Source organism: Phyllostomus discolor, chromosome 5 (genome assembly GCF_004126475.2).
Source record: "Phyllostomus discolor isolate MPI-MPIP mPhyDis1 chromosome 5, mPhyDis1.pri.v3, whole genome shotgun sequence".
In the NCBI taxonomy this organism is placed as follows: domain Eukaryota; kingdom Metazoa; phylum Chordata; class Mammalia; order Chiroptera; family Phyllostomidae; genus Phyllostomus; species Phyllostomus discolor.
Genome location: NC_040907.2, coordinates 127,835,237 through 127,858,568, shown reverse-complemented (window position 1 = coordinate 127,858,568; position 23,332 = coordinate 127,835,237). Strand labels below are relative to the sequence as shown.

The following is a 23,332-nucleotide window of genomic DNA, read 5'->3' as shown; positions in this document are numbered from 1 at the left end:
CTGTATTTTCCTTTATTTCACTTTGTATAGCCTTCCTTTCTTCCTTCATTTTGCAACCAAACTCAATTATTTCTGTAAACATCCTGATTACCAGTATTTTGAACCCTGAATCTGACAGGTTGTCTATCTCCTTGTTGCTTAGTTCTTTTTCTGGAGTTTTTATCTTTCTTTCATTTGGGCCATTCTTATTTGTCTTGGCACAGTTGTTACATTGTAAGGGGCAGAGTCTTAGGTATGCGTGCGCCATGGTAGAACAACCCTCTTTGCTGCATTGTGGTGCTGTCTGTGGGGGAGGGGTCAGAGAGGGTATGATGCCACTTGCTAAACTCTCACCCCACTTTCTATCACTCCCTTGCTTCCCACAAGTGTATTGTGCCCTTTCGGGTGCTGACCCCCAGGTGGGTGGGTCTGTATATTCTAGAATCCCATGGACCTCTCCAGTGAATTTTGTTGTGAGACTGGGAGTTTCTCTTGCTGCTGCAACCTCCACAGATTTTAAAGCCAGAGGTCTTGAGCCTTTAGTTTCCTGCGCTGGAACCCTAGGTTTCACCGTCTGTCTTGCTCCGTTCCTCCTGGCTTATCTGCATGCAAATGTAGTGCTGCCAGTCAGCCAGCCACTACCTCACCCACGCAGTGGTCCACCCTGCCCAGCATCCTCTCTGCTTCAGCTGCCTGTCCCCGTCCCTCCTACCAGTCTGGATGAATGTTTCTTTAACTCCTTGGTTGTTAGACTTCCATGCAGCTTGATTTTCTGGCATTTCTGGTTGTTTTTAGTTTTTAAATTGGTTGTTTTCCTTCTTTTGGTTGTTCAAGGAAGTGTAGTGTTTCTTACTCTTCCGTCTTAGCCAGAACTGTAGAATCACATCTTTAATGTGTTTAAGCAATATTTCGTAATTGTAAGTGTGCAGATTTTACACATTTTTTGTTAAATTTGTTAAATGTTAAGTGTTGTCTATTTTTCTGATGCTATTATAAATGAATTTGTTTTAAAATTATTTTCCAATCGCTTCCTGCTAGCACATGAAACTCGTTTTTATATTTACCTTATATTCTGAGACCTTGCTAAATTTACTTATAATTCCTACTGGTTATTTTGTAAATACATTAAGACTTTCTGTGTAAATAATCATGTTATCTGAACAGAGGCAGTTTTACTTCTTCTTTTCTGATCTTTATGTTATTTTGTTTTCTTACCCAAGTTCATTGGTTAAAGAGAAGTTGTGACACTGGATCCTTGCCTTCTACCTGACCTTGGTGGAAAGTATTCAGTATTTCACCATTAAATATAATGCTAGCTGTAGGCTTTTTATGGATACCTGTTATAGTTATCTAATGCTATGTATAAAACAAAAACAAGCCCTGGCTGGTGCGGCTCAGTGGGTTAAGCACCAGCCTGTAAACTGAAGGGTTGCTGATTCAATTCCCAATCAGGGCACGTGCCTGGATTTCAGGGACTTGTGAGAGGCAACTGATCAATGTCTTTCACACATCGATGACTTTGTCCTTCTCTTTCTCCCTCCCACTCTCTCTAAAAATAAATAAATAAAATCTTTAAAAAAATACAAACCTCTAAAATTTTGTGGCTTAAAACAACAATCCTTTTATAGTTTATGAATATTCAATTTGGGTAGGGTTCCATGGGAAAGCTGGTCTCTGTTTCATGAAGCATTAGCTGGGAGCTGGAGGATCCCCTTTGAAGATGGCTTACTCAGAGAGTAACTTCTGCAGTTACACAGCATCACTTCCACTTTAGTCACAGGTCTACTCAGCCAGACTGAAGGGGAGGGAACAGAGTCTCTACCTCTTGAAAGAATGTGTGACATGACACAAGAAGAGCATGTGAGATGGGATGTGTAATTGGAATTATCTGACAAAATGTCCTTTATCCAGTCAGAAGAGGAAGTTCTCTTCTAATGTAATTAGCTTTTATAATGAATCAATGCTGACTTTTGCCAAGTGCTTTTTGTGCATTTATTAAAGGATTGTGGTTTTTCTCCTTTATTCTATTATGGGGAATTACACTATTGACTTCAGATTGTTATCATTCCTAGGATAAACCCAACTTGGTAATGATGCAATAAACTTTTTATATGTTGCTAGATTTGGTTTGCTAATATTATTAAAGATTTTTTTCCATCTTTGTTCTTAATGGATCCTAGCCTGTAATTTTCATTTTTTGTAATAACTTTGTCAGATTTGGATATTAAGGTTATGCTGGCATCATAAAATGGCTTAGGAAGTGCTTGCTATCTTTTAATTCCTAAAACTGTGTATGAGGTTATTTCATTCTTAGATATTCAATAGAATTCACCATCTGAGCCTAGAGTTTTCTTTGTGGAAGGATTTTTGATAAATTCAGTTCCTTTAATTGACTATGCAGATTTTGCTTCATCTATGCCATCTTTTGTTGTGATTTCCAAGACATCTCTGTCCATGTAAATTGTCAGATTCCTTGACAAAGTTATGTAGAAATTCCTTATCTTTTTAATACCCACAAGATCCATGGTGATGTCCTCTTTTTCATTCTTGGTAATGGTCATTTATATTCTTACATTTTTAGTCATCAGCCTAACTAGGGGCTTATCAATGTTGTTGTTCTTTTGAAAGAATTTTGGGGGTTGTTATTTTCTCTATTGTCTGGTTTTTGTTGATTTCTTTTTTAGCTACAAACCATTGTTGACCAAGTGGGGTGATCCTTGTAAAAACATAATCAGACCATTTTACCTCTCTGCTGGACACTTTCAAGGGCTTCACATTGCATTTAGTGTAAAAGATAAAATCATTATCATGTCCTCTGCAGCTCTGCATGATTTGGCCTTTGTGTACTTCCCCAATCCAATTTGTTGCTGTTTCTTCACTCACAATCCTCTATTCACACTGGCTTTTTGGCATTTCCTATGTCACACCAAGCTTTTTCCTACTTCAGGGTTTTTGTATGCTATTCTCTTTATCTGGGCCATTCTGTCCCCTGACCCCCACCCAATTCTTTGCATGGCTGTTTCCTTTTTATCCTCCATGTGTCGGCTTAAAGTTTAGCGTACCAAAAATATTTTTTTGACCATTCTAAAGTAGCTCTCTGATCTTTATATCCCACAAATATTCTCTATCACATAATTATTTCCTCAATAAGTATTTCCACAAACTTCAATCATTTTATTGATTGGTTTTATGTTCACTGACATGTTCTAATTTATTGACATGATAAGTTTCTTTTGAATAGGATACTAATGTATTGAAATATAGCATCATAGCTAGTAGAGGAGGCTGCAGATTCAAACTGGCTGGACTTAAATCCTAGAGGCACCTTTTATTATGTGAACTTGGACAAGTTACTTAATCTCCCTAGGCTTCAATTATCCTATCTGTATTAAAGGACTATTAAATAGTACCTAATAGTATTGTTGTAGAGATTAAGGCATCAAGATTACTTAAAACAAGGCATGGAACATACTAAATCCTCAGAAAACATACATGACATTATTCATCTCTGATTTCTAGTGCCTAACACAGTGTCTGATATTCAAAGAATTGATGTGCGAAACACCCTGGCTGGGTTGTTCAGTTGGTTGGAGCATCACCCTATACACCAAAAGGTTGAGGATTTGATCCTGGGTCCGGGGTGTATGGGAGGCAACTGACTGATGTTTCCCCTCCTTTCCTCCCTCTCCCCCCCCCACCTTCTCTCTCACTCTCTATCAAGGAACATGTCCTTGGGTGAGGATTAAGAAAAAACCAACCAACAACAAAGCAAAGAATGCATGCAAGGATCTGTGAAAAGTGTGCAGTTGCTATATAAGTATATCACATATCATTGGCTCAACTCTGTAAGGCAATGTATCACTCATATAATACAGGTTTTGTTATCTGCCATTCTTCCTGGCTCAAATTGGGAACAAAACATGTCTGTGAAACAAACCAAATAACTTTCTTTCTAAATTGCTTTTTCCATGGACTATTTGTGATTCATTTCTCTTTACTGGAACATAAGGTCTCCAAAAAGAGGGGCCAACTCTTTCTTCTTCCCATCAGTAAACATCTCTGAGCACCTATTATTGTGCCAGACCCTGTGTTCCTTGTAAGTGGTGAAGACATGACTCTATCCTTGAGAGAACCAAATGGAGAAACATAGGTAAACAGGCAGCTACCATAAAGTACGGTACATACTGTATTAGAAAAATACCCAAAGTTAGATGTTATTGGGCATCCAAATCAGATTGTAAGCTGACAGACCTCCTAAAGTAAGCCCCCCAAAATGCTGATACAACTCCTGGCACATATGGGTGCTAAATAAACAGATGTTGAATTCCCTGGGGGAGAATGGGGTAAGATATTATTATATACCCACTAACTTTACAGGCACTTCCATACAGGCAACCACTGACAGCAGGCAGAGGTACCTCGTGTAATCCCTAAACCAGACCACTGTCCCATTCTATAGATCAGAGGGCTGTAACTACTGAAAGGCAGGAAGAGTAGTAATGGAGTTCCAAACAAATATTCCATCTTTAAATGGAAGATAACCTGGCAAGATGCACTTGGGTTATCAATTTGAAATAAAGCAGATATAGCTGGAATGGGAGTAGGGGGGAGAAAACTGTACTTGAACAATGATTAAAATAAAATTTAAAAAAAAATAAAGCAGATATAGTCATTATTTTAAATATTCTTCAATTCTGACTTCTTATATTTAACAGTTATCTTTTAATATAATAGTTAACAGAAATAATTGTTGAAATGTGACTATTATTTTTAATATCCTATGTAGTCTATAAAAGACAAGAATGCAAATGTATTTTTAAAATATTTTCAGTCCTTTTTATTGATAACATAACTGAGATACTTATTTTATACATTTAAATAATCTTGAGATTTGATGACAATATTTAGTTATAGTGTAGTCCAGAAATTAAAATACACAAAATAGTTTTAGGATAGAGACAGACACATAGAGAGCAGCTGTGGGGGAGGGAGGACTGCAGTAATCGCAGGGTGGGAGGTGGGGTGGAGGAGGGTGTGGGGGAATAAATGGTGATGGACAGAGGCTTGACTTCAGGTGGTGAACACACAATACAGTGTACAGATGATGTGTTATGGAATTGTGAACCTGAAACCTGTATTTTGTTAACCAGTGTCATCCCAATAAATTCTATAAAAAGGAAAAAAATAAAAATTACGTAAGTTTTAGGAACACATGTATTTCCACGTGCACATACACTTACAAAATCATACAAAGATACATATTTGTTTTAAAATAAAGACTTTGAAAATGAAACCAGTTCATCTAATTTTTACTAAGGTGTGACAAGAAATTTTTATGCAAAAAATAAAAATTTGAGCAGAAATAACACTTTCAACTTGGTTTTCTAATGTCTTAAATACACATCAATTCTACAAATCACTATTTCTGAGAACAAAACTGTGTTTCCCTCCCATCTTTATCATGCTTATAATAAAACATACAAAGTATTCTAAATACAATAAATGGAATTCTTACATTTTAAACCATTTTAATATAAAGGATAGCAATTCAAATAATTTTTGCATTGCTACTTAAGTTTATATTGCACTAAAATTATTTTACATGGAAGAACTAGTTGGAAATGTATCATGACAATGTTTAGAAACAGTCTTTGACATTCACATCTATGTTCATGGATATTTCATGGTCCACTTAAACATATTTTCTACTATACACCAAATCATTTAACAAAACAAATCTATAATGCTAATCTGTTTTTAGAGCAGGCAGTATTTACTATTACTGCCTTTGGGAAATACACTGACTTTTTAAAATATACAAATCAGTCATAATACCTGGTAATAACATTTGAGCAATACCTGAAAATTCTTCATTTATTGCTGAGTCTCTACATGACTACTTTTTAAATACAATGATTTTGTTTTTAATGAAGAGAAAAAGAGTTTTGTCCCTTTATCCAATGGAGCAGTTTTTTTTTTTGTTTGTTTGTTTTAATATTTTATTTATTTATTTTTAGAGAGGGAAGGGAGGGAGAGAGAGAGAGAGAGAAACATCAATGTGTGGTTGCTGGGGGTTATGGCCTGCAACCCAGGAATGTACCCTGGCTGGGAATCGAACCTGGGACACTTTGGTTCCCAGCCCACGCTCAATCCACTGAGCTACGCCAGCCAGGGCTTAATGGAGCAGTTTTAAGAAGAAAAACAGTAATATTCCAATGCTGGCTTCTCAGCTATGGGTTATGTAACTTAAAAGTTCATTTCTTGTCCTTCTGCTGCAAAGCCTGCTTATTATAATGATAATAACCAGTAGCAGAATCTTGGAATATCATGATTACAATTAAAAGCTTAGAACAGCATTATAAGTTAATGGCAACCTTCGGAATCCCATTTTAAGTTAGTTCTACTTCCAAATAACACTTTTAAATCATTTCAACCTAAACAACCTAACTGATTAGCCAGCATCAGTTTAGGAATTTTTTCTCAATGTTCTATGGTGCAGCTTTTGGTATTAAAGGTATAGCAAGTGCTCTTGATTTGTGATGAATGAAAAAGATCAAGTATTAAATACCAGTGATTCCTGTGACAGGGTAAATATCCCCCCTTCAAGTAATGTTCTTCCCAAAATTAAAGTAACATTTTACTTGTCCCTCTGAGAGTTTGTTTAGGAAAGCAAATCATAATTTTTCAGTTGAGGTGAAAAAATTGCTTCATAAGTTCATATGTTGTAAAAGCCACTGCTTGAGAGGGAATGCAGCGAATGTAGTTCAGAGATAAACCACGATACAATCCTTTTCGAATTCCATGGTGTCCATATACATACTTCATCGTCTCCCACATGGTACTGAAAGACAGTGGTTACATGATGACGCCTTTAGGCCTACTCATGAAGAAACAATGTTAAGATCCATAACAGCATTTTTAAAAGAAGCGAAAATGCCATTTTTGGGGGAACCACCCTGCCTGGTTTCAGAAGCTGTAACCCACCCACCCTCCCCCCACCCCCCAATGGCTAAGGCTGAGTGAGTGATCTTCAGACCATAGCCACTAAGGAGACAAAGCTTATCTCCCTGGCAGGGGCATTGCCTCTGCTCCTTTTACTTCACCCTGCCTGGCCCCCAATGCTTGACTGGTTGGCCAATGACAGGTAAGATTCCTCAAGGAAGGGATGACCTAAAACAGGCACTATCATGGGGGCCCCCAGGGAAGGACTTGGGGGCTATAGAAAAAGGGGTGATGGACCCTTGGCCCTTGGCTTTGACATAGCCTGAGTCCTCATTCTTTCTGTAAGACATCTCCTAATCTCTTGGCTGCCTTACTTCCCCTGCTTGACTTAAGCCTGAAACAATGCCTTAAGACTGAAAACAATGCTGGAGGAGGGTGGCGCCCTGTGCTGGAAAGGGCAGGTTCCCTAGGGTGATCAGGCCTAAGAAAGAATGCAGAAAATCCTGTGAAACCTACTTTGTTAATACCCTCAATTTAAATAAGGGTCCAAGCAGGAAGTGAGTTTGTTCCTCAAAGTTTTATGGCCCTTTAGCTAACTGACCCTGACTCAAACTAGGCCCTCAAGAGTTCTTTGAATGTTATCTATTGTTTAATCATTTCTGCCTGACAATGACTGATGAGCTTTACATATACACCCTGTATTCCTATGCAAATTGAATCCAATAAAAGCTTGTAGGGGCAAGGGTTGGCACTCTCCTCTTGAGAGAGAAGCTGGGCGGTCCCTTTTCCTCCACAGGAGTTGGTAGTCTGTGTGAATTTGTCTCCTATCTCACCCATAATGCCTCAGACACTGCAAGCTAGTATCTGCAATACCATCTTGAATAGTTTTTGGAAGGCAAGTGCTAAAACAAGCTAAAAACACACAATAAACCAGTAATGAACTGTAATCTAGTACAAATAATACTATTTCATAATAATATCTGAAATATTGTAGTTGTTTTAAAGGATGTAAGAAGAGTTATCCTAGAAGTTTTCATTTCAGCTCCAGTTTTATACTATAGCTAGTAGGTGGTTATAGAACTAAAGCTTGAAGGACCATCTTTCACATTTCAATAAAGACTTTCTTGTTTCAAATGGTATTCTTTTTCCTTTCAAGCCAACATTTTGCGCTTTGCCTTTACCTTTCAATAGGCAATGTGGACTGAAATCTTTAAAAAAATCTGTTGGGTCGCCCTGGCTGGCGTAGCTCAGTGGATTGAGCATGGGCTGGGAACCAAAGTGTCCCAGGTTCGATTCCCAGCCAGGGTACATTCCTGGGTTGCAGGCCATAACCCCCAGCAACCGCACATTGATGTCTCTCCCTCTCTCTCTCTCTCCCCCCCCCTTCCCTCTCTAAAAATAAATAAATAAAATCTTTAAAAAAAAAAAATCTGTTGGGTCAATAAAGGCAATTTAAGGCCCTAAACAAACATTCGGCTCTTCTCCTGAGGGACAATATATCACCAATCAAACAGAGTGATTCTAAATATTAATATCTATAGATTATAGAGAACTCTAGAGCTGTGCTGTGCAATAATGGCAGCTACTAGCCATATGTGGCTCCTGAGCACTTGAAATGTTCCAAGTCCAAGTTGAGATATGCTGTGAGTGTAAAACACACTCTGGCTTTCAAGCGCTTAGTATAAAAACAGGATGTAAAATATTGAAATGTTTATATTATAATAGTTTAGATATATTAGGTTAAAGAAAAATATTGTTTTTAATTTCATGTTTATTTTTATACATTTTTTAAAATGTGGCTACCAAAAAATGTTAAAATACATATGTGGCTCATGTTCTATTCCTATTTAACAGTGCTGCTCTAAAAGGAAGATTTTAATAGGAAGACTGGGACCTGAATTAAAACCTTATAATTAAACTATGGAAGATAAAATGGGTGTTCCAGACTACTGATGAGACACAGTCCTATCTCCCTACTTACTTTAAACATTACATTTCCTAAAGAAAATAAACAAAGATAAATGGAGAACTTACAGGCACTTTTCAAATTCTGGAAGAACAGTTCCTAATTGCATTCGCCTACGAGTTACATCAAATGGATAGCTAAAAGAAGAAAAAGGCATTAAGGACTTAAAAATTACTTTTATTTTTCTGCTTAATAATTATTGAACACAAAGCCGTATATATGCTAAGAAATAATGTGTTTCTATTCTCTTATTGTTTGGGAGTCAGGGTACAGGCACATGAAGAAAGTTAAATAACGAAACACAGGTCTCCTGGCCTTTGATTATGTGGCTCCCTCAGGTTAGATAGTTGTTTCCTCCTATCACTATATCAATTTTTATTCATCCCTTAAGGCCAAATTAAATGCCCCCTCCTAAAGAAAACAAACTGGGTGTTTTTCACAGTTGTAACCCTAAGATGGGGTTTCTCATCTTAGGCACTACTGACATTTTCAGTTAGATACTTCTTAGTAATCTAAGAAGGGCTGTCCCGTGCACTCTAAGATGTTCAGGTGCATTCCTGGCCTTCTACCCACTAGAAATCAGTAACACACCTCCAGCTGTGACAACAATAAATGTCTCTAGGCATTAATAAATGTTCCACTGGAGGCAAAATCACCCCAGTTGAGAACCAGTAATTTAAGAATATCCACCAAGTCCCCCTGTATACAGTAGACCAACAAAAATAATTTCTTTACAGGATATAATAAACAATACAGATAATTACATTTAGAGAACAGAGTAAATTCTATGTAAAGACTGTCTAAAATGAAATATACAAAAGTAATCTCTTTTCAGGGTAAGGCCCCAGGTGATTTTTTGAAATTTTATTTTGCTAATATTGACTACTTATGTTAGATCCCCTGCTAAACAATTTATGTACATTATCTCATTCCACCTTCACAACAATTCCATAAAGTAGGTACTATTATCCCAACATTAATTGAGGACCTGGCTGGTGTGGCTCAGTGGATTGAGCACTGGCCTGCAATCACCAGTTCGATTCTAGGTCAGGGCGCATGCCTGGGTTGTGGGCCAGCTCCCTGGTTGGAGGTTTATGAGGGGCAGCCAATCGATGTTTCTGTCCTGCCTTCTTTTTTCCTACCTTCCCCTTTCTCTAAAAATAAGTAAATAAAATCTTTTAAAAAAAGATTAAAAAACTGAGTCTTAGAGACATTCTCTAGTGTCCCAAAGACGCTTTCTACTTTCTAACCCAAAACTCTTCATGGTACCTAATATATACATAAGTGATACATGCCAAAAATAATCATATAGTTTTGTATATATTTAAATTTATTATAAAATAGTTATAATTTTTTAAAATCCATGTACGAACCAAACAGCTCAAGAAGTAACATTACTAACAGTTGAAACTCCCTACATACTTCATACTTCAATACTTCATAATCATACTTCAATAGCATCTCCAGGAATTATTTTTTAATGGGGCGTGGGGAGAGGAAAACACTTTATGGGGATAAAGGGGCCAAAACCTCAACCTGAAGGATTCAGTTCCCAAGCAGGAAAAGATGTATGTGGGTAGAAGATGATTAGTATAAAGGAGAGAATGCAAGAAGACAAGGTACAAGTATTGGAGCTAGGGAAGTAACAACGAGGAAGAAAGAAAACAGCACTATAGGCAATGTTCTGAAGTAAAAAATAGTAAGACTTAGTGAGTATATAGATATGTAAAATGTGAAAAATGATTTTGAGGCATTATCATGACTAGATTAATGTTCATCAATAACAAAGAGGAAAGTTGGGAGTTGAGGACTGTCACAAAGAGGAAAGATATGTCTGAATTACAGAGTTGGCACTAACTGCAGAAGTTCAAGTAGAAACATCCAAGAGCTTGCTGGAGAAGTAATAGTGAGTCAACAATGGAGATTTAAATAGAACTGGTTATCTAGTAGAGAATTGGTTCTCTTTATGAAACCATAAAGACAGATGAACTATTCTAGATATTTAAGGGAAGATCAAAAGGATTACTATCTGGCTGGGCCTTAAAAATTGGCACAGATAGGTAGGAAGAGGAAGACATGAATCAGCAAAGTACCAGAAAAGGGAAGGTTAGAGAGAGGGATGGCCAAGAACGGGCACTGTTATAAAAACCAAGGCACTAGAACAACTGGAAGGAAGGTAAAAGACCCTAGAGGGAGCCACTGGATCTGTTAAGAACCAATGGGTATAGAATATAGATTAAGAGGAAAAGTGGGAAAGAGAAGACAGATTTTAAGGACCTAAGTTGGCAGTGAGTAACAAAGAAAAAGGGCAGTAAGACCAAGAAGAGAATTAGGATAGCCAGAGGTGATCACGTCTGCAAACGAACAAGTTTCCACAGCCAGGTCTCTGAAAGTAAACCAGACACCTGTTTGCTTCTTGACCCTCATTGTGGTATGATCTGCTCTCTCACACAAGTACAGCAAATTTGCTTTCACAGAGGTAATACTTAATTATAAAATCCAATGAACTTACTTTTTAGTACTTATCTTATTTGACTTTTCTTTTTCCATTGGATATTCTTTTTTATGAGTTGGTGACACTACCATTTCCTGTTGTCTTCTGTTTTACAGGATACTCAGTCCTATGACTGAAAAGTTCCTGCTTCTAGTATTCTGGTCTCTTTTTATCTCATCTAATCAATTTCTCTACAGAAACTTCTTTCTGAAAGAGTTTCTTTCTACAGAAACTCTTTGAAGCCACCTTTCCAATTACAATATAGTAATACCTTTATGTTTCCACTAGAACTTAAATTAATATACAATTCCACAATATTGCTACTGTCTCAATAAGAATATGGTCTCCTTGAGGCAACAACTGTTTTCCTGTCAGTGAACCTCCCAATGCCTTGTACACTGTCTGACAAAGCAGGCCTTCAAGATTTTAGCACCAGAGAAGTCCTGTCTCCTTGCGTACACAAACACAATAAATGGCTCAAATTTCAGAAACTTCATATAGGAAAAGCAAATGCATGAGAAAATATGGATGAAGACTATACTTAGTGTTTCTATCTTTCTTTATTTTGAATGAATCCATAGGAATTTGGGTGGGTTCACTAATTTGGTTAATTTGGCATAAATTTTTTATAACATGCTAAAAGTGCAGGCACATCTGAAAAAGTGTATTAAGTTAATAATTATATTTTGCCAGGAATACTATGTTTTAAAATAATCTACTAGAAAAAATGATTAACCAATGCTAAAAATCAGGACTGGGCAACTTGACTGAATTAAGTGGATGAAGAAACTTACGATATTGTCTGTGCTATTGCTCCAGCAACACCACCACAAAGTAAGTTTATGTGAGTTTTCAAAACTAAGACATTAGGATTGTCTGATGAAGGTCTGCCAAGAAGGGTAGGAGCATGGGAAAGCCCAACACTCTTTAAGGTACCAAAAGTAAAAAATGAAACACCTGAAAAACAAAATATAAATTCACGACGATGCTAAACAGAACATGAGCTGTGAAAAGATACCAATCTTACAAAATAACCAATTAACTCAAGGAACTACCTATGCATTTCCTGTTTCCTGCTGTTTGGTTTAATCTAAGATAAAAAAATAATTAATGTCTATAACTAACCTAAAGACAACAAAATTAGCACCTATAAAAAATTACAGCATTGGTTTTTACACACTAACATAAATAGTTGAGTTCACTGAATAAAGATATTGGTGAGTATAATGCCATCTTATATAGGAATAGAAGGTTTCACATGAATAAATATTAAATTCATAATTAATAACAAGTAAATATGACAACTTCCATTTATAATAACAATAATGGTGACAATATAAGATAGAAACAAAAAAATCAGAAGTGACAAAGCATTGTAATTTTAACTAAGTATCTAATTTGGTCTTCAAAAGTTGTCATCAGCAGAGAAATGTTCATATTGGCTTGTAATACACATGAAATCTAATAAACATTGGATTAAGTTATTGGTAATATGAAGTTGGTATTGATGAAAATTTACATGAATTTATAATAGACCCATTAAAGTTGCATGTTAATAAAATCAAGAATAGAACTTGGCCCTGGCTGGTGTGGCTCAGCAGATTGAGTGCCGGCCTGCGAACCAAAAGGTCATAGGTTTGATTCCCAGTCTGGGCACATGCCTGGGTTGCAGGCCAGGTGCCCAGCGAGGGGCTCATGAGAAACAACCATACAATGATGTTTTTCACCCTCCCTTCCCTTCTCTAAAAATAAATAAAATCTTTAAAAAAAGAATAGAATTCAAACATCCTTATCACCTAAGCATTAAGATATCCTAATATCTACTAAATTTTAAAAACATATTTAAAGAGATACTTGATGCTTAAGAACAAATCAGCATTAACAAAAATTCAGTCCAGGATAATATCTCAATATATGCATTTATTCTTTACATAAAATTCTTACAATTTTATAGTATATGGAAATGATGATATACAATTTTGGAATATTCATACACTTATGTTTGGAAAATCTAGTCTAAGGCCTTAATCTAAATCCAGAAAAAGCTTACAACAAGAAGGTTCATAACAACATAAACATAAGTAAAAAAAAATTAGAACTACCTAAATGATGTGGAGTTATAATCAATAAAATATGATGGCATAATTAATAAAAATGATGTTTGTAAAGAGTATTCAAAATATAAAAAAGTACTTGGAAAATCAGGAAGAATCAAGAAATTATATATGTACATATAATTGTGTAAAAATATATTTAAAAAATTGAAAATTGAAACAAAAATAAAAGATAGAGAAGAAAATATAGCAGAAGATTAAAGAGTTCTGCTTCCAGCATGATGGCAATATAGGTGTTCCGAGAGACTTTGTCATTGTAGGACAACTATATCCACTGCAAAAAGTATAAGGTGTCTAAGAACCCCAGAACCAGCACCTCCCAAAAATATAAGCCCACTTGGGAGTTGTGGTCTCATGAGAGTAATGGAATGACTACATATTGACACCAATAGCAGCAAAGCCATCAAACTGGATCCTCCATTGGTCCTACAGAAGAAGGAATCACTGAGTCTGAAACTCAGAGATCAAGTAATAAGCTCATAATTAAAGACTACCATGCACAGGAAGAAGAAAATAAATTTGTGTATTTATAAAGAATAAGGGAGTAAAGATTCATAAAAATAAGCAAACAAGATGAGAAAGAAATTTAAAAAAAAACACACAAATCAAATAGCAAGGTATAGAAACAAGTGTAAATATATCAATAATCATAATAACCATCAAGTGGACTAATTGACAATTAAAATGTTTTACAGACTAGATTAAATAAAATATCTAGCTCTCTGATGATTGCAAAAGAAATAACTAAAACATAAAGACATAAAAAGGATGAAAAAAGATATGCCAGGCAAATATTAACTTGGATATGGCCAAAAAATAATTACGAGATGGGTGGGAATTTAACAATGACTAGATGACACTCAGGACTTTTTTCCAAGTTTCAAATGGTATGTAGCCATGCTTTTTAAAAAAGCATAAAGAGCTAAATACAGATATATTGTGGATGAAATAAAGTGAATTTGTTTTGAAAAAATTTGAGATGAGGGTGGAGGGAGTAATTAGGGGTTAGATAAAGCAAGATTTGCCATGAGTTGATCACTACTGAAGCTAGGTAATAGGTACATGGTAGTTCATTATACTATTGTCTACTTTCAAATATGTTTGAAAATTTCCAAATCTTAAATAAAAACAAATAAAATAACAAACTCAGTGAATCCAGCTAAAGCAGTATTTAGGAAAAAATATTTACATTAGGGGAAATAAATCTAAAGATTGAAAGTTATTTAGGTAAGCATCCAACTGGAGAATAAACCCAGAGAAAGGAGATAATTAAGACATGAACAAAAATTTAATGAAATGGAGAATAAAGGTAAACTAGAGAAGAGAGAGAATAAACAAAATGAAAAGTGGGACACAACTGGAGATAGAGCAGGTATAAAAAAATAAAGAAAACCTTTTAACAAAAAATTGAAAACCAGCATAAAACAGTCAAGTTCATAATGGTAAAGAAAAATATGAATTACCAAAATGACTCACAAAAAACATGAACAGCCCTACAATCACTGAGAAATTAAACCAGTATTTAAAAGTCATCCCATAACTAAAACTCAAGAAACAGATAACTGTAATCATTTTATACAGATTCTTCCTGAGGATGGAAAATGAAGAAATACTCTTTAATTCATTCTATGAGACCTTGAGGATATTACAAGAAAATTACAAAGTAATCTCACTTATAAATATAGATATTAACACTTATAAAAACAGCAAATTGAACCCAACAGGACATAAAAAGATCACTATATCGCAACCAATTTTGGTTGACATTAGAACATCCATTAATGTCATTCACCATATTAACATATTAAAGGAGAAAACTATATGATCACCTCAATAAATACAGAAAAGGGTATCTGATAAAATTCAACAGTAGACAATAGTATAATGAACTGAATCAGGTAAAAATTCTTATCAAAATTTCCTCAACCTGATAATTACTACACACTACCATAAACATTATACTAAATGAAGTATTAGAAATATTCCTGTGAAAATCAATAATAGTCAAAATGCCCAGGATTATCACTTTTATTCACTGCTGCACTATAGGTCCTTAGCTAGTATAGTAAGATAAAACAAATGTAAATAAAATTTTTTTAAAAATAAGGATTAGAATGAAGAAAAATAATATTTGCACAGGATGTGATTGCCCACACAGAAAATTCAAAACATCTACAAGTAACATGATGTCTGGCTATAATATCAACAAGTAGGATAACAGCAAGTTATAAGATCACTTAAAATTAAATCAAGCAATAAACATAAACTGTAATTTTCTAAAAGACACTACAAAGCTTATAAGGTTTCTGTGACTATATCTAGCAAAAATGTCCAAAAACTGTATAAAATTTCATTCAAAATCCAAACAAGGTTCTTGTGCGACATCAAAAACTGAATCTAGCCCTGGCTGGTGTAGCTCAGTGGATTGAGCGTGGGCTGCGAACCAAAGGGTCGCCGGTTCTATTCCCAGTCAGTGCACATGCCTGGGCTGTGGGCCAGGTCCCCAGTGGGGGCCACATGAGAGGCAACCACATGTTGATGTTTCTCTCCCTCTCTTTCTCCCTCCCTTGCTCTCTCTCTAAAAAAAATAAATAAAATCTTAAAACAAAACAAACCTGATTCTCAGGTATGTGGAATAGCAAAATATCTATAGTCATTACATTCCGGGGGCGGGGGGGGGGGGGGAAGCATAAAGTCAAGGGACTTGTAAGGGACTTGCAAGGGACTATAAAGACTTCATAGAAAACTGCATTCTATTACTGTTCTAAGAAGTGGCACTGAGGATCACTGGAGAAAGGAGGGCCTGACTGCTTAGTAAATGGTGATAAATCAAACAGTTACCCTTCAGGAAGAAAAAAAATAATCCTGACAGATTAGTGACTTAAATATAAAATGCTAAATTTATTTTATTTTTTTTTAAGAAATTTTCTTTTTTCTTTTTTTTTAATTTTATTTATTTTTAAAGAGGGAAGAGAGGGAGATGGAGAGAGAGAGAAACATCAATGTGTGGTTGCTGGGGGTCATGGCCAGCAACCCAGGCATGTGCCCTGGCTGGGAATCGAACCCGTGACGCTTTGGTTCGCAGCCCGAGCTCAATCCACTGAGCTACGCCACCCAGGGCTAAAATGCTAAATTTTAAAAATCATTCTTAAAAGGAATAAAAGAAAAAGATTCTGCAAAATTTGAAACATACCTGCATATGGAGCCATTCCTAATATAGTAGGCATCAGGCCTCTGTAAAATCCAAGGAAACCACCTTCCTTTTGAGTGAAGAAAACAACAGAAACAAGATTACATTGCTCTCATTATGCTAAACATCAAAAAACAAAAGCATACATTATAATAAATTATTCTGTGAACAACCCTGAAACACAGATGTTTTCATAATTATTATTAATTACTTGTAAGCAAAAGATTTATATAACATTCAAAATATTTCCATATGTATAAAAAACATGTTATATAGATGAGAAAAATAAATATGTACCTTTGCATAAATTGTTCTGAATGCATGAATAATTCCTGTGTAAGTGTGCTCCCCCTTCACTTGGAATGCTAGGCGTACTCTAACCATGTCAAGAGGGTAAGTACAGATAACTGCTGTCATACCTGAAAAAAAGTAAAAAACGTCAATGTACAAGAAATTTTTTGGCACATATATATCTCTTTCCTATCATTAAATCATATTGTATATATAGAAGATATTTTTGTGTGTGTGTATATATAGATACAAATATGTATATCTATATATCTATATATCTATCTTTCCTGTCATTTGTTTCATTGTAAAATTATAGCAATGATGAAAACCCAATGAAAGCAAAAGTGAACCCTGGCTGGTATGGCTCAGTGGCCAGAGTGCCAGCCTGCAAACCAAAAGGTCACCAGTTTGATTCCCAGTCAGGACACATGCCTGGGTTGTGTGCCAGGTCCCTGGCTGGGGGTGTGTAAGAAGCAACTGATCAATGGCACATCTCTCGCATATAGATGTTTCTCTCTCTTTCTCCCTCCCTCCCTCTATCTTTAAAAATTTATAAATAAAATCTTTTTTTTTTAAATCATTCTTTTTTTTTAAGATTTTATTTATTTATTTTTAGAGAGGGAAGGGAGGGAGGGAGGGAGGGGGAGAGAAGACAGAGAGAGAGGGAGAGAGAGGGAGAGAGAGAGAGAGAGAAACATCAATGTGCGGTTGCTGGGGGTTATGGTCTGCAACCCAGGAATGTACCCTGGCTGGGAATCGAACCTGGGACACTTTGGTTCCCAGCCCGCGCTCAATCCACTGAGCTACGCCAGCCAGGGCTTAAAATCTTTTTTTGAAAGGTGATATTGATACAATTATATCATAATATCATCAGCTGAAAAAAACCTGGTAAATAAAGGGTCAGTTTGTAAAAATCTCTTCAAGTTCTTGTGGTGAAGTTATATTGTTAGCACCAAAATAATATAGTGTAAGTGGATGGTGAATATTTTTAAAATTCTAATACTTGTCTATTCCAAGGTAAGGTATCAGAAGAAAAACTATTTGCATAGCACTAGACAAGCTATCTGACTTTTATTTTCTCTAATCCTAAAATGGAGAGATGCTTTACCTACCTACAAAACTATTATAAAAATAAAATAAAATAAAGGTGCTTTTTAAAAATTTTAAAACATTATCATAATTTTCATTTTTAAATTTAGGTAAATTTGTTAATTGACTAAACATATTAAAATATAAACATCATAGGAAATACAAACAATGTGTTTTAGGGGTAAGATCATGTGATAAGAAAATTTAATAGTAAGTTCTAGATTTTCATCAACATGATTTCAAATTCCATAAACTACCCAGCTGAGTTATTTTTTTAATTAAAAAAATCTTTTTGTAAAGTATCAAAAGAAATGTATGTTTAATATAGTAAACTAGAAAATAAAGACAATAATAAATTAAATATATATTCATCCTCCAGTAATAATCACCTATATATTCCAAACTTTTTATATGTGTACATCTATACACACGTAAACACACACACACTTAAAACTTATAATTCACCCTGGCTGGCATAGCTCAGTGGATTGAGCGCGGGCTGTGAACCAAAGTGTCGCAGGTTCGATTCCCAGCCAGGGCACATGCCTGGGTTGCCAGCCATGACCCCCGGCAACTGCACATTGATGTTTCTCTCTCTCTCTCTCCATCTCCCTCCCTTCCCTCTCTAAAAGTAAATAAATAAAATCTTTAAAAAAAAACCCTTATAATTCTATTTTGTAGTCAATATTTTCTAACTTTATATTATGAACATCTTTCCATGTGAGAAAAACATTACTTGGATGTACTATAATATTAAAACAATCTTCTTGGACATTTAGGTTGTCTCCATTATTTGCTCCACTGATACTATAAGAGCAAACAATGCTTTGGTGAATGTTCTTGTAACTATTAAATATTTTTGTGCATCTTTTCCATTATGGATAAATCCCACAGTAAAATTATTAGGTCAAAGGGCAAGACTTTTAATAAAAATTGCTCTCCAAAATGATTATGCCAATTTATAACGCCATCCATTAGAATAAAAGTCCTATTTCTCTGACTTCCTGGTAGTATTAGATTATTAGACAATTAAAAGATTAAATTATTCGATCATTTTCCCAACAACTGATGGGCAAAAAGCATTATCAGTTATTTTGGTGTGTTTCTCATATGGCTTTGTGTGTGTGTGTGTGTGTGTGTGTGTGTGTGGTGGTTTTATATCTATTTGTCAATCAGTGGCCAGTTGTCCACAGTGACTGTGTAGATTTTTAAAGTGGCTACCTATTTGGTACAAAGGTAATCAGTGTATACAGCTTGTTTGGTGAATCTTCATCCTCATCACATTTTCTGGACACCTGCACATGAACACATGTGCACAAGGATATGGGGCATCCCTTATTCCATTGGCCCAGACAGCTTTACTGAAACACGCACACACCTGAAGTTCCATCTCCTTCATGGCAAATCTCCAGACCCCTTTGAGTGCCCAAGGGCACATTTCTTGAAGCTCACTCTATGAATGCACTTGGGAAGATTAATGGTACATTCTCTGTTCTAACTCGTGCTTGGCAGAATGGCCATTCTTCTAGCCAGTCAAGTTGAGATATGGTTATAATTTTTATATATGTGCCAACTTCTCTTTTTCTCCCTTCAGTCAGGAAACTGAGGATTTATGATAAATTCAAACCAACTGAGACTATAGGATGAGACTGTCCCTAAAGTCTCATCCTCTTTTTATCTCTATATTCTCGAGTCCCAGGAACAGTAGTAACCCAAGAACATACTTGAGTCTGCAACTAGATTTGGTAATTTGGAAAGCTTAGAAGCATTTAACATTACCTTCCATAATTACCATATGCTTAAATAGAAAGCAAAAAAATCTCTGGTGGGAAATTATATTTCTAACCACAATACCAAAACCAGATAGTCCTGGTGAGGCAGGAATAGGAAATCCTGAGACAATGCAGCAGTCATCAGTCAGCATCCTGATTTCCGACAACCATCTTGTGACACCTGACAATAATTAGAATTGTGGTTTCCTTCCTGAGAGGGCAATCAAGGAGGATTGTGGAAAACTGCATGTGTAGAAGCTTAAGTAAAAATCCTACAAAGCATGTAGCTGTTCAATAGAAGAGGGCCATTTCCTGGCCAGAGATGGCCCACTCCCATGTTGGGAAGTGTACCTTCCTTAATAAATTTCCCAGTTGCTTTGCTTTACAATATCTTTGCTCGTGACCTCCAAGAACCTGGACCCTCTCTCCATCTGTAGCACTGGCTTATTAGAATTTTGGAGATTATATTCTGAAAATATGGTAAATATAATTTTTTATTCTGCTCAAGCAAGAAGCATAAAGAATTTCTTCACAAAAGAACTAACACTACAAGGAGGAAGCGGTAGAGAGAAGAGAGGAGTAAATATTAGAAATTGGATAACGCAGGGCTGGAGTAGAGGAGCATATGTTGACTCTTATCAATCTCCTTCTTTCCCAATTTATCAATGAATATGGAAGTAGATTTGAGTTTTCAGAGCTGGCTCTCCTCCCAGTTTACCACTGTCCTTCCCCATCTGAGGCTTCCACAGAGGGAACAGCATCCAAAATTTATATACACATTCAGAGACTGAAGTTCAACCACTATTACATGATTTCCAAGTAAATACTTTAGACAAATGGAGGGCTCCAGCATCAGGAATATAAAAGCTAAGCTAAGGAAACTGGCCTAGAGTAGATGTCCATGGTAGTTCAATTCTACTATATCCCATCCTTTGGATGCAAATCATTTCTTCAAGCCTGATAATTAAGTATCAGTTGAAAATAACTAAAATACACCTGTCCATAGCTGTGTACAACCTCTGATGAGTACAGTATCTAAAATAATGCTCTCGCCCTGGCTGGCGTAGCTCAGTGGATTGAGCATGGGCTGGGAACCAAAGTGTCCCAGGTTCGATTCCCAGCCAGGGTACATTCCTGGGTTGCAGGCCATAACCCCCAGCAACCGCACATTGATGTTTCTCTCTCTCTCTCTGCCTCTATCTCTATCTCCCTCCCTTCCCTCTCTAAAAATAAATAAATAAAATCTTTAAAAAAAAATAAAAAATAAATAAAATAATGCTCTTAGAGAATATTTAGGAAGAGATAATTCAATTATGACATCCAGGAACCACATTTGCAATCACTATTACACAAAAGAAAAAACTGACTTTGGATGCCTTTCATACAATAGTCTCATGTAGAAATGAGAGGTCTCAGGTAACTACATCATGTGAGTCTAGCCAGAGGGCTAGAGAGCAGATGTCTGAACATTATGTCTCCCCCACTCCACCAACCCCATGCACACACAAATAAGGCCTCAGATCTATTAACTAAAGAAAGTTAGTTCTGATTTTGAAAAGTTCAAGAGTTGGACTACTAGTTCAGAAGAACAATTTCTCCAAATATATAGGAAGCCTATTGCTTTTGAATTCTGGATTGGGGCTCAAGAGGGATAGAATTCCCTTTTAAATAAAAGTATCTAGGAAAGGTACTTCAAAGCCATGTTGAAACCCTAAAGAAAACAGTGTGTAATCTGTTTTAATAATCATTGGATGCACCATACAGCAATTCTAACTGCTCATGTCCAGGCTCTGCCCTGATTGGTTGCTGCCCACGTCATACTGGTTGTTAAATATTTTGAATGTCACCTCTATTTACAACTAAAAATTTCCCTGTGTTACAAATAAGACGAAAAGAAGAAATTAGGTGGCTGGCTGAAGAGCATGTAGCAAGTCATTGCCATGGAAGGTTTAATAATATTAGCTCATATTTACGGAGGACCTAGATCTTTCACAGTGTTTTCATAGACAGGGAGCTGACCAACCATAAGCTCCACTTTAACAAATGGATAAATGAACCATGGAAAACTTGGATGACCTGCAGATAGTGAAAGGACAGGTATGAAATGAAGGCCAGCTAGGATCTCAGGAAACATTCTGTCCTTTCACCCCGCTGGCCTTGAGCCAACACACCAAACTGGAGTAGACCAGAGAGGACAGACGGCAGATAGAACTCAGCTCATTACCTCTAGTTTCTAATAACTTCCTTTTTTCCATCTTCTCTTTGTCCTATCACTCTTAGTTCCACAGAAACTAAGACTGATTTCAAACAACTGAAACATAAATAAGGAAAGAAACACTTCCTTCAATATGCAGACCTTGATTCTTCAGTCTCCAGGTTTTCCTTTTTCTGTCTGACTGAGATTCAATGTGTATGGACTCTAGTTGCAGGATGAGGGAAAAGGTTAAAGTTCAAGAAATATTTAAAATGAGCTCTTAAAAAAGATTTTATTTATTTATTTTTAGAGAGGGGAATGGAGAGAGAAAGAGAGGGAGATAAACACCAATATGGGGTTGCCTCCCGAGTGCTCCCCACTGGAGACCTGTCTCGAAACGCAGCCATGTGCCCTGACAGGGAATCCAACTGGCAACCTCTAGGTTCACAGGTCAGTGCTCTCAGTCCAGTGAGCCACACCAGCCAGGGCAAAAATGAGCTCTTTTGAAATGAAAGTGAAAATATACATACCATTTTTATTTGGGAAAATACTGAATTCAAACTTAGATTCAAAGGCCACCAAAAGCAGAGGAGCAAAGATACCAGATAAAAATAAATTTAACCAGAACATCCATTTCAACTATTTAAAATCATAGAAACAAATCTACTTAAACATGGTAAAAAAAAAAAAAAAAGAAAGAAAGAAAGAAAAAGGAAATACTGGATAATGGAAGTACTAGTCTTATTTATAATAGCTAGAATTTTTAAAACTTTTTTCTTTTTTTTTTTTAAATATATTTTATTGATTATGCTATTACAGTTGTCCCATTTCCCCCCTTCTCTCCCCTCCACCCTGTACCCCCCTTCCCACCCACATTTCCCCCTTTAGTTCATGTCCATGTGTCATACTTATGAGTTCTTTAGTTTCTACATTTCCCATACTATTCTTGCCCTCCCCCTATCTATTTTCAACCTACATTCTATGCTACTTATTCTCTATACCTTTTCCCCCCTCTCCTCCTCCCACCCCCCTGCTGCTAACCCTCCATGTGCCCTCCATTTCTGTGGTTCTGTTCCTGTTCTAATTGTTTACTTAGTTTCTTTTGGTTTTGCTTTAGGTGTGGTTGTTAATATTTGTGAGTTTGCTGTCCTTTTACTATACATGTTTTTTCTTTATCTTCTTTTCTTAGATAAGTCCCTTTAGCATTTCATAAAATAAGGGCTTGGTGATGATGAACTCCTTTAACTTGACCTTATCTGAGAAGCACTTTATCTGCCCTTCCATTCTAAATGAAAGCTTTG

The 23,332-nt window shown here is 36.1% G+C and overlaps 1 protein-coding gene across 3 annotated transcripts in view; it reads right to left on the bottom strand.

Moving 5' to 3' along the window:
* Positions 1 to 4,790: 4,790 nt before the first annotated feature.
* The window catches only part of SLC25A16 (solute carrier family 25 member 16), a 39,202-nt gene continuing 20,660 nt past the window's right edge, over positions 4,791 to 23,332 (bottom strand). Inside the window, exons 5-9 of one of the 3 annotated variants that reach the window (XM_028513789.2) lie at positions 16,983 to 17,104; positions 16,689 to 16,755; positions 12,176 to 12,338; positions 8,956 to 9,024; positions 4,791 to 6,820 (exon numbers count right to left, since the gene is read on the bottom strand). In XM_028513789.2, the coding sequence (XP_028369590.1) occupies positions 6,664 to 6,820; positions 8,956 to 9,024; positions 12,176 to 12,338; positions 16,689 to 16,755; positions 16,983 to 17,104 (578 nt within the window). In that variant the 3' untranslated portion in view covers positions 4,791 to 6,663. The remainder of the gene's footprint in view (positions 6,821 to 8,955; positions 9,025 to 12,175; positions 12,339 to 16,688; positions 16,756 to 16,982; positions 17,105 to 23,332) is intronic. The other 2 variants (XM_028513790.2, XM_036026871.1) reach the window with 2 other exon arrangements.